The 16,911-nt window shown below is 48.7% G+C and overlaps 1 protein-coding gene across 4 annotated transcripts; it reads left to right on the top strand.

Moving 5' to 3' along the window:
* Nucleotides 1-2,282: 2,282 nt before the first annotated feature.
* On the top strand, nucleotides 2,283-15,883 carry Zdhhc4 (zDHHC palmitoyltransferase 4). Of its 4 annotated transcripts, XM_087578237.1 has the most exons (9): nucleotides 2,304-2,357; nucleotides 2,978-3,157; nucleotides 5,518-5,642; nucleotides 6,764-6,837; nucleotides 8,163-8,341; nucleotides 8,884-9,150; nucleotides 10,478-10,603; nucleotides 12,091-12,335; nucleotides 15,540-15,883. In XM_087578237.1, exons 7-9 carry the CDS (start codon nucleotides 10,537-10,539, stop codon nucleotides 15,828-15,830), a joined length of 603 nt encoding a protein of 200 aa, XP_087434363.1. In that variant the 5' UTR covers nucleotides 2,304-2,357; nucleotides 2,978-3,157; nucleotides 5,518-5,642; nucleotides 6,764-6,837; nucleotides 8,163-8,341; nucleotides 8,884-9,150; nucleotides 10,478-10,536; the 3' UTR covers nucleotides 15,831-15,883.
* The last annotated feature ends 1,028 nt before the right edge of the window (nucleotides 15,884-16,911 follow it).

Genomic DNA, 16,911 nt, shown 5'->3' on the forward strand with positions numbered 1-16,911 from the left:
GTGACCCATAGCCCCAGCACAAGTTTTGTAATTGCTGTTTGACTGATATGTTCCCTTGACCTAGATGAGCAGCTGGTACCTATTAGTCAATATGTGTTTATTGAATGACTATGTATTCATAAATACAAAATGAGTTCTAGTCAACCCTATAATCCCAGCACGTCTGAAGCTGACTCAAGAGGACTGTGAGTTCAAGGCCAGCCTGGGGCACATCATGAGAAGTTGCCTCTCCCACAAAAAACAAAAAGAAAAAAATGGAGTTTGCAGGATACATATCAAATAAGGACGATTCCATCACAGAGGAGGTGGTCCCTGAAGGTTTTGTTTTGGATAACGTGACTCACTTATAGTCCAACCCTTTTCTCTTTGTGTGTTTATTGAAAGGTGACAGAACACAGGATGAAATGGATGACTGAATTGAGAATCAAAGTTGGTCAGAACTGAAACTCTCTAGAGAAAACCACAGAACCCTGCATTTACGTTGGGGAAAATTCAAGGTATTAATTGCAGGCTCAGTGCTCACCAGCAGGGGTGAAGCCTGCTGGAGACCTTGATGAAGTGTAGCCTACTCTGGATGCCAGAAGGTCTCCATATGGAACCTTTCAGGTCTCACCATACCTGCTCATTCTGTGTTCCCAACATTGCAAAGGCCGTGGATACAATATATTCAGAAAGATGGTTGTTGGTGGGTTTTTCTTTTTAATTTCTAAAAGGAAAAAGAATTCAGAGGCTAGGGTAGGAGGAAGCAAACAGGAAAAAAGAGCATTGAGGCTAGTGTTTAGAGATCAGACATTTTTCCTAAAAGGGAACCTGTTTTTCAGAGGCGTTAAGAATAGTTCTCGGAGGACCTGGGGAAACTCAGACAAAGCAACACCCTGCAGGGAACTTCTCAGTGCTATGTTTAGAAGCAGCTCCTCTCACCCCAAGTCTGCCCATCATCCAAACAGCCTTTTTATCCTCAAGAATAAAACACCAGTCACTGCTCCCTACAGGGAGGATATTCAAAGCTGTACACAGAGATAGCAGAAGCAAGGGGTATGCCATCAGCAGAATCTGACTCAGATGGGGACATTATTGTGATCTCTGGCAGTGTTAGATGCTAGGACGGTCTGGACAGGTCCCAGTGGTGTGGCTGTGAGAAAACTGTCTGCCAGGAAGACACAGGTGCCACTGTCTAGGGCACCTGCTGAGTTGTCAGGGGCCACTGATGAGTTCCTCCCAGGACACCGAAAGGCCCAGGCACAGTCCAACGGTTTTCCTGTACTGACCCAAGACAGTCTTCGTTTTCTATCAAAAGCGCTAAAAAAAAAAATTCCAGTCCCCGTGTTGGGTGTGGTTGTGTGTGCCTGCCATCCCAACCAAAGTTAGGCTGAGACAGGAGGTTCAAAAGCTCAAGGCCAGGGCTGGGGATTTAGCTCAGTGGTAGAGCGCTTACCTAGGAAGCGCAAGGCCCTGGGTTCGGTCCCCAGCTCCGAAAAAAAGAACCAAAAAAAAAAAAAAAAAAGCTCAAGGCCAGTCGTGTATAATTTGGTGGGACTTTAATTTTGTTTGTTTTTAGAAAAGGTCTAGCTACGCAGCCCTGTCTAGCCCGGAACTCAAGTAAACCAGAATGGCCTCTGCCTCAAAAGAGATCTGCCTCTGCCTCCTTAGGGCCGTGATTAAAGTCAAGAGCCACTATGCCTAGCTGAAATTTTAGTTCTGGAAAGAAAAATTTAAAAAGAAAATAGCTTTTCTACCCACGCATATAAAAGAAATCCAAATTAAACTCAGCTGATCACAACAAGCAAACACACTCACCAGAGTTAATTAAATAAAGGCCACGAAAATGGGACGGGAGTTTGAGAAATGAAGGGAATCAGACATTGTACATGTAGTAAACTGTCAAGTAATAATAAAAGTAGGGGGCTGGAGAGATGGCTCAGTGGTTAAGAGCACTGACTGCTCTAACAGAGGTCCTGAGTTCAATTCCCAGCAATCATATGGTGGCTCACACCCATCTATCATGAGATCTGATGGCTTCTTCTGGTGGATCTGAAGACTGCTACAGTGTACTTATATATAATTGATAAATCATAAACAGTTTTAAAAATAATAAAAGTAGGAAGGAAGAGAAGGAACAGGAAGAAAGACACGTTAAAAGAAAAAGAAAGAAAAAAGAAATAAAGACCACAACGGTACGAAACATAACATGCTCGCAGAACGAGAGGCCAAACCCAGTAATCTCCTGCCTCCCGCTACTGTTTCCGTCGGAAGTCGCCTCTATCGCGGGCACTGATGACGCCATGGACGCGCCGGAAGTCTCCGGGAGCGCTCAGCCGGGGTCAGCTGGCAGCGGCTGACAGTTGGCCAGGCTTGGGGTAAGGTAGTTTCGGGAGGTTCTGTGATATCCCCACTGGGCGGCGGCCGACGGGACCCCATGTTTGAGCCTCCCAGTTATGTGTGAGACCACAGTCCTCTGTGAGCTCCCTGCATCCCGCTTCCTGTGTCCCCCTCTCCCAGTCGGCTGCCCGCCTGGTCCTCATTCCGGACTCTAGATGCAGTTATGGTCTCACAACCTGCTACAGAGCCTTCCTTATCTCCTCTGAACCGGACGCATCTGGGATCTGGTTAGGGATGGTCTCCATTCACTATTACCCTTCCCTGGTTCCTCACAGCTGCAGATTCTGTGACCTCAGTATGCAAGGGCCATGAATAATGTGTCGGGAAAGTGTCCAGCAAGGGAAAACTCCCGGGAACCTACCTCATGTGGACAACCTCACTCTGAGTTTGGACCCAGGTGTGGGCGCCTCAGAGATAGGCGTAGTGACAATGGCAGCTATAGGTAGGGATGGTAGACCCCAAACTAGTGGACTTTTAAGTTTTCTTCCCAGTTCAGCGGCGGTGCAGCATCCTCTACTTCCGAGCGCCTTTCACAATGCAGTCCACCACTGACACTTATTCAACACGGTGTAAGTGTTACACTTGATTGTCTTCGCAGCCACTTCCAGCCTCCTGGAACAATCATGTCGCCGGTTTTGCGTGTGCCGAATTCATAGTGCTGCCCCAGCAGAGCTGCTATCTGAATTCTCCGTGGATGTGGCAAAGGGGAATGAACGCTAACGGTGTCGCTGGAAGTGTCCGACCTAGAGAAATATGTAGACTGGAAACCTGTTACCTTGTGAGAATGGCCTCTTTTGTTTGTTTCCTCTTTTGTTAATAGTTTCTTTTTTTCTTTCCTTTTTTCTTTTTTTCGGAGCTGGGGACTGAACCCAGGGCCTTATGCTTGCTAGGCAAGCGCTCTACCACTGAGCTAAATCCCCAACCCCTGTTAATAGTTTCTATTTTGATTCTCTGAGTTGGAATTTTGGCCCAGAATCCGGCCTTGGTAAAGCCAATGTCAGTATTTTGTGTCTTAACACAGGCTTTTTATATTTCTGCATTCTGGTTCTCGTGGGTGATAGGTGACATCATGGCCATTGACCTGTTTAATATATCTGAGTTTGGGTGTGGGACCCTGACTACCTTTAGGAGTTGCTCATTCTAATAAACTCAGTAGATCCATTGTCAGGGCTTTATCGGTGTCTATGTGAATATTTAAAGCAGTAAAAGGGTTTGTTGCTGGGTGTGGTGGTGCAACTCCAGAATCCCAACACTTGGAAAGCTGAGGCAGGAGAATTCTGAATTCCAAGCTAGCCTGGGCTGCATAGTCAGACTCTGTCTCAAAAAACAAGGAGTTGATGGGCTGGGAGCTCGCTCAGTGGATAAGAGTGCTTACAGTGCAAGCATGAAGTCCTGAGTTTGGATCCCCAGCTCCAACATGAGAGTGGCTTAATGGCTGTCAGCCTAGCCACAAAATGCTGAGCTCCAGGTCTGAGCTCCAGATCTCAAGACAGTGGTTCTCAACCTTCCTAACGCTGTGACCCCTCAATACAGTTCTTAATGTCGTGGTGACCTCCAACCATAAAATTATTTTCCTTGCTACTTCATCAGTGTAATTTTGCTTCTGTTACAAATTATAATGTAAACACCAGTGTTTCTGGATGGTTTTAGGTGACCCCTGTGAAAGGGTCATTTGACCTCCAAGGGGTTGTGACCCACAGGTGGAGAACCGTTGCCTTAAGGGACTGTGATGGAGAATGACAGAGAATGTGTGACATCTTCCACATGCCTGCAAGCATTCACTTGCGAGCACTGCCCCACCAAACATCAGACACGGAAGAAAAGGAAAGTAAAACATATATCTGGTGGTCAAGCAGTTCAGTATAGTCCCAGCACAGGGGAGGAGGTGACAAGCAGTAGGCTCTGTTGGACTTGCTGGCCAGCCAGTCTAGCTGAGTTTGTGAGCTACAGGTTCAGAGAGAGAGAGAGAGAGAGAGAGAGAGAGAGAGAGAGAGAGAGCGAGAGAGCGCATGTCTCAAAAGATGTGGAAAAGGGCAGGAATGGTGGCTCCAAGATAGATTGCTTGCCCAGCGTACATGACATGAAGTCCGAGGTTCAATTCTCAATATTGACGGGGGTGGGAAGGAACCCATTGGACTTGACTTGCCTTGACCAATTCTTTGGGATGGAGAGCTAGCTTAGCAAAGTACTTGTAATGTAAGTGTAAAGACCAGAGTTCAAATCCCCAGAACATATATATAGAAGCCTGCTGTAGCAGTGTGTGTCTATATAATTCCAGTTTTCCCACTGTGAAATAGGAGAGTCCTCAGAAACACACAGGCCAGCCGGCCTGGTGGACGCCACAGAGAACAAACAGGAAACCGTGTCTCAAACAAGCAGGGTCTGGGCTTGGTCACACACACCTTTAATTTTAGCACTTATGATGCAGAGGCAGGTGGATCTCGGTTGAGGCCAACTTGGTCTGTGTAGTGAGACCTTATCTCAAGCACCCACAAAAGTAATAACCAGGCCCCAGCACTAGTGAGATGTCTGTTGGGTAAGGGTATCTGCTGCCATGCCTGAAGAGCCTGTGTTTGTCCCCAGGACTCACGTGATGGAAAGAGAGAATCAGCTCCCCAAAGTTGTCACACACACACACACACACACACACACACACACACACACACTCTGTGGTACTCACATGTGCACAGAGACAACAATGTAGTGTAAAATAAGGTGAAGCATGATTGAGGAAGATACCCTATCTCGACCTTGGGCTCAGGCACACAGAAACATGTTTGTGCACACCTGCAGACACATGTGCACACACAGACATGTGCACACACTGCCTACAGACAAACTAATGAAGGGATTTGTTGCCTCAAAGGCAGGCCTCGGGGCTGGGGATTTAGCTCAGTGGTAGAGCGCTTACCTAGGAAGCGCAAGGCCCTGGGTTCGGTCCCCAGCTCCGAAAAAAAGAACCAAAAAAAAAAAAAAAAAAAAAAAAAGGCAGGCCTCTTTGTTCATCTTGAGAATGGCCTAGGGCTTACCCACCGATCTGATCGTGAATCTCAACTGCAGGAGTGAACCCGGGGCCGGAATACGTGCTGGGGAGAAATCCCTCAGCAGCAGCTGCTCATGCTGTCTCTTCCTTCACAGCCTCCAGCATGGACTTCCTGGTTCTCTTCTCGTTCTACCTGGCCTTCTTACTGATTTGTGTCATCATGATCTGCATCTTCACGAAAAGCCAGCGTTTGAAAGCTGTGGTCCTGGGAGGAGCACAGGTAGCACTGGTCCTTGGGTACTGCTGAAGTTTGAATACTGTGCTAGGTGCTAGTCTGCGAGGCTCACCGGACCAGGCAGTGTGAGTCTTGTGTTTAATCTCAGCACTTGGGAGGCTGAGCCCTCAAGGCCAGTTGGGGCTACCTCACAAGAGCCTGTGTTTAGACAAACAAAGAGTCGTCTTGTTATTTAGCTTTGAGATAGGTCGAACTTTCATGGTTGGCTTTGTAAGCAGTGTTTCATGTCTGTGTCTGGGTGTGGATGTGACCAGTGTTTGACTAGAAATGCTTGCAGCAGGTGTAACACATGTGACCAGAAAGCTGAGCATCTAGCTGTCCATCTTCACATCATCCCATCCATCTTCCCTTGGGGGTCAAAGCAAGGTGGGGGCAAGTAGCCATGAAGAGGTTGACTTGGGAGGGACCTGGGGATCTGGAGGCAGACCTTGAGCATGGAGTAGAACCCAGGGTGAGGAAAGGTCAGCCTCCACAGCAGCCTCTGCCCACTCCCTTTTCTCCAAAGACTCTGACAAACACATTCTTTGCAATCAGGGTAGAAATGGAGACGTTGCCTACACGACCTACACTTAGGAAGCTGAGACAGGAGGACCATGAATTCCAGGCTAGCTCAGGTTATGTACTGAGCGTTTCAAACACAGAGTGGAGCTGAGGAGATGGCTGAGCAGTCACAGTGCTTGCCGTGTAACCAGAAGGACTGGATGGCAGAGAAGCAATGCAAGAGAAGGAAGAACAGGGCGACTCAGATCCCCAGAGTGGATGTAAACCCTGGGGATGGTGGCCGACCTGTTTTTCAGTACTTGGGAGGCAATGCCAGGAGATACGCAGGGCCCACTGGCTGGCTAGACTAGCCACATAGGGAGCTCTGGCTTCAGGTGAGAGAGCCTGTGCCAGTATAGAAGGCGGAGATCCATTAGGGAAGATACCTGGCTCTGACCACTTGCATGTGTTCATATGTGGACACGTGCACAGGCACCACACACGTGAGCAAGTCCGCCATGTGAAGACACAATGATAGGCTAACCACCACTGCAAGTGGAAAACCTCCTTGTGTGGGAGTGAGGGGGGAGAGGTGAAACTGACCCTTCCTTCTCCTGTGATTTCAGGTATGCGCCCGTGTAACCCCACAGTGCTTCCAGAGGGCCGTGCAGACGCTCCTTCATCAGCTCTTCCACACACGGTATTTGTGGCTCAGGGTTTACGCACGGCCACAGTCAGCCTGGGTGATTAATTGTTGCCATTCGATAGCTTGTGGGAGCACCTTGTGGTTTCCAGCGGAGTAAAGGAAGGATGCCGGACATTCAGGGCGGGCTGGGCTTGGGATCTCTCTTTAAGATCATTCACCTTTTGCTGTGGGCTTTTAAGGTAACTAGTGTGTTCTTTTCATTTATCGATTGACTGTGGTGCTGGGGATCGAGCTGGAGGTGTTGTGTATGTCTGGCACGCTCTGTCTCAACCACTGAGGTATATCCCAGACCAACATGGCCAGTTTGTTGGGGTGCAGTGCGGTCTCATTTTACAGCACAGGCTGGCTTGGAACTGACTACATAGACTATACTGACCACAAACTCATGACAGTCCTCTAGCCCCGGCCCCCCAAGGGCTGGTATCATAGCCATTTTTCTATTGCCTCCACATCATGTCTGCCTTCAAGTAAAGATGCTTAAAAAGTAGGAAAGTGTTCTTAAATACGTCTGTAAAGTATATGCGAAATGTACTTCTGTTTTTCATTTAATTATTTTTTTTTCTTTTTCTTTTTTTCGGAGCTGGGGACCGAACCCAGGGCCTTGCACTTCCCAGGCAAGCGCTCTACCACTGAGCCAAATCCCCAACCCCCTTCATTTAATTTTTATTTTAAAAAAGCATGTGTTTGTGCCTGAGCATATGTGCCCCACACATGTGTAGGAGCTGGTAGAGGTCGTAAGAGGACTTCGGGTCCCTAGGACTAGAGTTATAGATGATTGTGACCTGACATGTGGGTGCTGGGAACTGAACTTAGTCCACTCCAAGAGCAGCAAGTGCTCTAACCACTGACCCATCTCTCCAGCCCCAGTTACTGCTACTACTACCACTCCTACAACCACCACTGCCACCACCACTGCCACCACCACTACCACTGCCACCGCCGCCACGGCCACTGTTATCCACAGGGTCCACAATGTGCCTCTGGCTGGCCTAGAACTTTCTATGTAGAACTCAGAAATCTGCCTGCCCTGGCCTCCTGAGTGCTGGGGTTAGAGATGTGTACCCATGCCTGGCTTTTGTTTCTGAGAGAGAGCCTTACTATGTAGCCCTGCCAAACCTGGTTCTTTCTGGGCAGCCTTGGCTGAACTCAGACTCAAGACAAACCTGGCTCTGCCTTGAGGTTCTGGGGTTCAAGGCACGCGCTACCACATTGGCCCTGGTTAACTCTTACAGAGGTGGTTGGCGGGGGTTGTGTTCCTCGGATTCATGTGGGTTCTTCCTGGAATGGCCTGTGCATAAGGCGCATGCGCTTCCTTCCAGCCACCCGGCCTTCCTTGCCTTGCACCTGCTCCTGCAAGGGCTAGTTTACGCGGAATACACCTACGAAGTCTTCAGCTACTGCCGCGAGCTGGAGTTCTCCCTGCCTTGCCTTCTCCTGCCCTACGTGCTGCTGAGTGTGAACCTGGTCTTCTTCACCCTGACTTGTTCCACCAATCCTGGTAAGGCAGGTTTCATGTCGGGGCTGTGACAGCTCACGCCTGCTGCTCAGTGTCACAGTTATGAGCTGTCCCCTGTGAGATGGCAGAAGGCCCTCTCTTACGTTCCCACTGTCTTTCAGCTTTGAATATTTTCCAATTTTATATTTGGTCTTTGATCCGTGGGTTATTTACAATTTTATAATATATTCACCAGCGTGAGACCTTCTAATATAGGCTGTTTATTCTGAGACCAGGCTTGTGTCTCAGGCTGACTGAACCTGGGAGCTCCCTACTCGCAGCAGGCTGTGGTCACAGGCATGTGCCTCCACACTGGCTTCAGTGAACCCTGAACCCTGGCTTCAGTGAACCTTTCAGTTCAAAATTGCCTATGTCCATGGAGAGCTGTGGTCCCTGTGACACAGCTTCCTTTTTACTTTATTTTTAATTGTGTGCCTTTCTCTTTGTGTGCATGTGGTATGTTCATGTACACGTGGAGGCCAGAGGGTGTGTGAGCATGCATGTGTGATTTCTGTTTTCTTTCTTTAATTTTTTTTTTTTTACAGCCAGTCATTGCCCCGTCCCGATCTGCCCTCCAACAGTTCCTCATCCCATTCCTCCTTCCCATCTCCAAGAGGATGTTCCCACCCCACCTCCACCCCACCACTGCTCCCCACCTCCTGGGGCCTCAAGTCTCTTGAGGATTAGGTGTGTCCTCTCTCACTGAGGCCAGACGAGGCAGTCCTCTGCTGTGTATGTGTCAGGGGTCTCATATCAGCTGGTGTGTGCTGCCTGGTTGGTGACTCGGTGTCTGAGAGATCTTGGGGGTCCAGGTTAGTAGAGACTGCTGGTCTTCTCATGGGGTCACCTTCCTCCTCCTAGCCTGTTTTTTTTGTTTTTTTTTTTTGTTTGTTTTTTTTAACAAAACAAAACTAAATAGGGTTTGTGTGTGTAGCCCTAGCTGTCCTGAAACTCACTTTATAGATAAATTGGCCTCAAACTCAGAAATTTACTTGCCCGTACCTCTCAAGTGCTAGGATTCACACTCTGATATAGATGAACCCTGAAATGTTCTGCTGGGTATTGGAAGTTAGCACCAAAAGCTGCAGATTATTGTCTCCATTTCTAATACTCTCTCTTTTGTGGTGATACTGGGATGGAATTTAGGGCCCACTGCATGCTGAGAATGCTTGGGCACTGCACCCCTTCCCGGCCATAGCATTTCGTTTCCATGAGTGATGGAGAGGAACTGGGAGTAGCCGATGGCCGCACAGCTCTGGTACCCTGCCAGCCACGGCGCTCAGTGTGCTTTAAATTGGCTCACATCTAATCACAGCATTTGGGAGGCTGGGGCAGAAGGATTGCTTCAAGCACAGGGCCAGCAAAATGGCTCAGTGGTAAAGGCACTTGTTGCCCAGGCCAAGTCTGACAACTGAACTTGATCCTAAAACCTCCATACAGGTGGATGGAGAGACGGGACCCATACAGTTGTTCTCTGGCCTTCACCTGGGCTATAGACACAGTCTACACTCATACACACGATACTCAATAAATAAGTGACTTGGATCCCTGCGTTGTTGCCCAATAAGCCAGTTAGTTACTCAAAGTGAGTTAGGGACTGGGTGGCTGCTGTGTTGGTGAAATGCTTCTATGCAAGCCTCAGGACCCTAGTTCCATCTCCAGAACATGTAGAAAAGGTAGGGGCTGGGAGCAGTGTTTCTCACCTGTGCTTCCTCACTGGGTGCAGAGACAGGAGGAGCCCTCAAGCCTTTTGGCTAACCAGCGTGGCCCAATTTCTAAGCTCCAAATGAGTAGGAATCTGTCTGAAAGAAAGTTGTCGGGGTTGGGGATTTAGCTCAGTGGTAGAGCGCTTGCCTAGGAAGCGCAAGGCCCTGGGTTCGATCCCCAGCTCCGAAAAAAAGAACCAAAAAAAAAAAAAAGAAAGTTGTCCAACAACATTGGAGATTGACTTCCAACTTCCACATACATGTGCACTTCGCCACACACACACACACACACAAGCACACACATGAACATCACAGAAGAGAAATATGTTTTTTTTAAAATAGTAATCACAGCAGTTTCAGCTGCATTGTGCTAGTTTGGGTTTTGTGGCCTGGTCAGCCACATTGCTTGAAAGTGAGCTTCATCCCTCCTCAGGAACCATCACTAAAACGAACGTGTCATTACTGCTGCAAGTCTATGAATTCGATGAGGTGATGTTTCCAAAGAACTCGAGGTGCTCCACCTGTGACTTAAGGAAACCAGCGCGCTCCAAGCACTGCAGTAAGTGTGACTTCCGGGCTCTACAGCCTCCTCTCCTGGCACGCACTGGCCCATTCACAGGGGAATGCTGGCAGGGCAAACACACCAGCCTCCATGTTGGCATTGTCCAAGGTTTACCACCTAGTGGACCGGAATGGGGGTCAGAGGTTGAAGACTGCACACCTACCAAGTGCAAGGCCTGGGCTCCTCCCCAGCTCAGGGAAGAGGAAACAGACTGACTGAGAGTGTCCACATCAGTATTGGACTCCATCTTATCCACCTCCATGTTCAGAGTGAACTCAAGAGTTTTGTATACGTCAAAAGCCACTAAATCTGCTAATGTCCAGAAACTACTTTTTCAAGTTTTTCTTGTTCCCAGTTGGTGTGTAGTGACTATCATAGTTACACACTGCAGTTCTGTTTAAGATACATGTGTGTGTGCATGTGTGTGTATGGGTAGATGTGTGGCATGTGCGTGCGTTTGTGCATGTGTGTGTATGGGTAGATGTGTGGCATGTGGATGTGTTTGTGCATGTGTGTGTATGGGTAGATGTGTGGCATGTGCGTGCGTTTGTGCATGTGTATGTATGGGTAGATGTGTGGCATGTGCGTGTGTTTGTGCATGTGTGTGTATGGATAGATGTGTGGCATGTGCATGCATTTGTGCATGTGTGTGTATGGGTAGATGTGTGGCATATGCATGTGTGTGTGCATGTGTGTGTATGGGTAGATGTGTGGCATGTGCGTGTATTTGTGCATGTGTGTGTATGGGTAGATGTGTGGCATGTGCGTGCGTTTGTGCATGTGTGTGTATGGGTAGATGTGTGGCATGTGCGTGTGTTTGTGCATGTGTGTGTATGGGTAGATGTGTGGCATGTGCGTGTGTTTGTGCATGTGTGTGTATGGGTAGATGTGTGGCTTGTGCGTGCGTTTGTGCATGTGTGTGTATGGGTAGATGTGTGGCATGTGCATGTGTTTGTGCATGTGTGTGTATGGGTAGATGTGTGGCATATGCATGTGTTTGTGCATGTGTGTATATGGGTAGATGTGTGGCTTGTGCATGTTTTTGTGCATGTGTGTGTATGGGTAGATGTGTGGCATGTGCATGTGTTTGTGCATGTGTGTGTATGGGTAGATGTGTGGCATATGCATGTAGAGGCTAGGGGTTGATAGCAGCATCTCCTTCAGTCACTTGTCACCTTATCTGTGGAAGGCCGAGCTCACTGATTTGCCGGCTTGCTCAGGGAATCTGGTCTTCTGCCTACCTTGGTTACAGGGAGGCTGTGAGCCAAGCCTGCCCAGCATCTGTCCACCTAGGGATCTGGCTCCAGGCATGCTCGCATGGCAAGCATTCTTACCTGGTGAGCCACTCCCCAGCGCATACCCTGCAGCTCTAAAAGCGTGGTGATAACAGCCGCCCTGCCCCCAACTGTCAGTGCTCAGGGAACAGTCCAGATGTTTTTATCATCTCTCCAGGACAGCCAGCTGAACCGTTCCTTTCTCTGCAGGGGTGTGTGACCGGTGTGTGCACCGCTTCGACCATCACTGTGTTTGGGTGAACAACTGCATTGGGGCCTGGAACACCGGGTACTTCCTCATCTACCTCCTGACACTGACAGCCTCTGCCGCCACCATAGCCATCCTGAGTGCCGCCTTTCTGCTCCGCCTAGTGGCAGTGTCAAATCTCTACCAGGAAACTTACCTGGATGACTTGGGGCGTTTCCAGGCTGTGGACACAGGCTTTCTCATTCAGGTAATTTTGTACTGGGTCCCAGGAAAACACGAAGCTACTCTTTTATTCTTTTTAAAAAATAAATATTCTTATTCTTTGAGAATGTCCTAGATGCATACAGTGTATCTTGCCCCTCCCAACTCTGTGTCCTCCCTGGGCTGCCCATAAGTACTCATCGTGTGGGGTCGTTTACTGGGTCACACTCAGCCTTCCAGGTCCCACACCCTTAAGGGAAACTGACTGCCCCTCCCCCAGAAGCCATTAACTACCTACAGCTACAGGTTAGGAGGAAGGGCTTTGCTCCTCTCTGCTCTGGGGAATGTTGTCTGGCTTGATCTTGTGCAGACAGCTGTCCCTGCTATGAGTTCATGATCCTGTCATGTCTGGAAGACACTGTTTGACTCCAATCCTCCTGGTCTCTGGCTCTTTGAGACTTTCTGCATCGACCCCCACCCCCATCCTATGTTAGTCCCTGGCCCTTGGTGTGTGTGTAAAAGAAATAGAGTCAGAGATATAAATGTCTGTCCCCTTTTATGACTGAGCACTTCACAGACACTTCTCTGCACTTTGACCTGTTGTCTGCACACTGTCCACTGCATAAAGGATTTCCTCTGATGAGGTCTGAGACCTGTACTAACCTATGGGTAGAGAGATACGACTTCAGAGGGCAGTGTGATACTCCGTCCATTCAGCAAAATAATAAAATAATAACAGCTTCATCCCCGGGGCTGTCGAGCCCTTGGATTCTTGGTCCTTTATCCTTTTTTTTTTTTTTTTTTTTTTTTTGTAAAATGCCTGACTTGCTAGAACTTAATATGCAAATCAGGCTGGTCTTGGACTCAAGAGATCTGCCTAAAGAGTTATGGGTTAAAAATGTGTGTCATTACACCTAGGTAACATACAGGGTTTAAAGTTATTACAGCTTAACTAATTTACTGTGATGGGGCCCCGTGTATATCAGGCTGGAGGTTTTGATCCTTTTGCTTCCTGATCCTGGGTACTGGCATAGCCGGTGTATTCCACTGTGCCTGGTGTATGCAGAGCTGGGGGTCAAATGCAGGGCTTTGTGAATGTACAAGTCAATGGCATTGGGGCATTCGGGGTTGTGATCGAGCACTTCAGCACTCCTGTGTCTGAGACCATTTTATTACCCCCAAAGGAACACTCGCCATTCCACCTGCCCCCGCCATGGCAACCATTCCAGAGCTTCCTGTCGCTCTGAGTTCCTGTAAGTGGACATTTCACAGGTTCAGTCATGCAGTATGTGACCCTCCACACTGGCTTCTCAGTGTTCTATGGTCCATGCTGGAGCCTCAGTCGCTTCTTCATTCCTTTCTGGGATCAAGCAGTAGAGTTCACGACCCACTATAATTTACGTGCTTTGAAGTTGATGGATGCTTGGCTAGTCCCGTTTCTGGTTACTTTTGAGTAATGCTGCTGTGAGCAGTGCACACACTTCTATTGTCAGCACGACTTCATTTCTCTTGGGTGTGTGCACAGAAGTAGATTTATGAGGTCGTGTGTGCCTTCTAACCACTTGGACAATAGCTAGAATGTTTCCTACAAGCACTGTATAAGGCCTACAGTCTCTGACTGGTCACCAACACTTTAAATTACCTACCTCTAACAGTTTTTGTTTTGTTTGGGGGTCGGGTATCACTATGTAGCCCAGGCTTGCTCAGATGCTCAATCCTCCTGCCTTACCTTCCCAAGTGCTGGGATACATGTATTATCATCCTGTCCAGTTGGTATACAGTTTTTGGTATAAGAAGCTTAGACGTCCTTTGCCCACTGTCTCCTCTCTCTGTGACTTGAGTTACGCAGATGCTCTCATCAAGGCTTTTGATGAGAGTTTTTTCCTCCTCTGACTTCCAAAAACATTGAATTCTAATTTTTTACCCCTCATATTATAAAAATAACATGATATTCAAATAACCAAGAAGTAGCATTTGGCTTAGGGATCTACATGGCTGAGTGGGTAAGGCACTTGCCACATGAAGGAGGATCTCAGTTAGGATCCCAGAACCCATATAAAACACAGTATGGCAAACATCAGGAACACCAGGCCGAGGGCACTGACAACAATACCCACCCCTCTAGATGGGTAATGCGAGGCTAAGAGATGGAGACGGAAATCCTAAGAGCTCACTGGCCAGGCAGCCTGGCATTCAGCAGCAAGCACTGTGGAGAGTGAAGACAGACACCTGACCCTGCGCTCTGATGTAGACACGTGCAACATAGCACCCGCAGAGAACTCTCACACTGGGAGATGTAAGAAGTGTTTAAAAGAAAACATGCAGCGTGAGACCTCTGCCCTGCCTGTCCACTTCTGGTTCTCAGAGGTGGCCTGGCATTATACCCTCACCATCCTGGTGCCACAGTCACATAATGTACCAGGGGGAGCCCTGAGCCTTACGTACTCACTGCGTGCCAATAATCCACAGTCTGAGTTGACTTTTAATTGCTGCTTGGTCAGACCCAGGGTCTCATTCTTCCTCATACACAGCCATTTAATTTGTTATTGTTTTGTTTTGATGTCTTGAGACAAGGCCTCACTCTGTATCTTGAGCAGCCTGAGACTTGCCATCCTGGTTTCAGTCTTGTGAGAGTTAATGCTCACCAGCTTCCACCGTCATTCATAAGCAGAGACACTAGAGGGGTGGGTGTTGTCAGTGCCCTTGGCCTGGTGTTCCTCTGCTCAGCGGCCTTAAAGAGACTGGTTTGCCTTGCAGGGTTTTAGTTTGACGCATGAGCTGTCTTCACATATTTGTCTTATAAGCAGTGGATGGGCAAAGTGCTGTGTCATGAGTGACCTTTCTGCCTGTGTGACAGTTATCCTGCAGGAAGCTCTCGCACACACTAGAATCATGCCTGGGTTGCCTGTGTTGACTGCGACTCAAATCTATGTTTAAAGGGTCAGAATTGGGGCAACTGAAGTGTATGTATGTGCGTGCGTGTGTGTGTGTGTGTGTGTGTGTGTGTGTGTGTGCTTGCACTTGTGCACACAAATGTGTGCATGGGAGACAGACAGAGTCAGAGGCACAGAAAAGAGACATAGAGAATTTTGAACCCAGGGTCTCATGAATGCTCCGACATTGCCACACCTCTGAGCTGTGTACATTGCCTGGTGGTCAATAACTGAGTGGTGGGTGTGTACCGTAGGGCCAGGCTGGTGCTCTCGGACATCAGAATCTATTTGCTAACGCTCTGATTTTCTGCCCCCAGCACCTGTTCCTGGCTTTCCCAAGGATTATCTTCCTGCTGGGCTTTGTCATCGTCCTGAGCTTGCTCCTGGCTGGCTACCTGTGCTTTGCTTTGTACCTGGCTGCCACCAACCAGACCACAAATGAATGGTATAGAGGCGACTGGGCCTGGTGCCAGCACTGGCCTCTGGTGGCCTGGTCCCCATCAGCCGAGCCCCAGATCCACCAGAATATTTATTCCCATGGGCTTTGGAGCAACCTTCAAGAGGTCTTTATACCTGCTACCCCCAGTTACAAGAAAAAGAAGAGATAGAAGGGAGGTGTCCAGCCTTTTGAATACAGTACACAGCTATTTGTACTCATGGATATTTATTTTCTCAGCCTTGTTTGTGATGGTTTCCGCTGCGTGAGTGTGAGTGGCCTTTTGGTGGGGAGACAGAGAGGAGAGCCGGGCTTGCTGAGTTCTAGTACTTCCAGGGCACATTTCCCTCCTGCTTACTTCCAGAGCCAATACCTTCTGAGGTCCTAGTGTGAGAAGGGCCAAGAGATGGCCAAGGCTCAGGGTGACATGGAGGCCTTTGCACTGCACCCTTGGGTGCCTGAACTAGGACCATAAAGCCTGTTCCCTGGTGTACACGAGTCTTGGCAGCGGCATGTCTCGGGGTTGTCCCCAGCTGTGCTCTCCCCTAGTCTGTCCCTCCCAGGCAGGGCTCTTTATCGCTTTCACTAAATCCTCACACACAGGCCTCCTCCTCCTATTCATTGTTGTACTTGTGAGCCATTTGCCATTCTGTTTAAAAATCTCCAGTCTTCACTGGGCAGTGATCCTTTGATCAGGAGGCAAAGGAACGTGGATCTCTGAGTTTGAGGCCAGCCTGGTCTACATAGCAAGTTCCAGGACAGCCAGGGCCACACTGAGAAACTCTGTCTTGAAAAACCAAAAAGAAAAAAAATCTCCAATTTTCACTGACAGCTAGTTCAGTGAAAAGCAAAAATGATTGCCCATAGATTGTATACGAATACTGGGGTGGGAGGTGGTGTAGGGCCAGAGGTTTTCAGGAACAGGGAGCATGTGGGCTGAACCTTGTACTAAGATCCCCATAGTCCTCCTGGGCTTGGCTAGAGCACAGCAGTTAAGAGGGGCCAGGAGTCAGGAGAGAATTTGGAAACAGGGACTCTGGAACTTATGGATCAGGGCCTGAAGGTGCTTACCAGAATCATTTATCTTAGTAGTCACCCCCTCCCCCCAACACACACACACACCCCGGGGGCGATAAGAACATCTTCTGGTTGGTGGGGAGCAGGAGAAATCCTGAATACGTGGTGCTGGCTCAGAACACCTCTGAGTGTCTGATAATCAAACATTCGCCGGCTAGAACAGGACGGCGGGGCGG

The sequence above is a fragment of the Rattus norvegicus genome, chromosome 12, assembly GCF_021556685.1.
Source record: "Rattus norvegicus strain SHRSP/BbbUtx chromosome 12, alternate assembly SHRSP_T2T, whole genome shotgun sequence".
In the NCBI taxonomy this organism is placed as follows: Eukaryota; Metazoa; Chordata; class Mammalia; order Rodentia; family Muridae; genus Rattus; species Rattus norvegicus.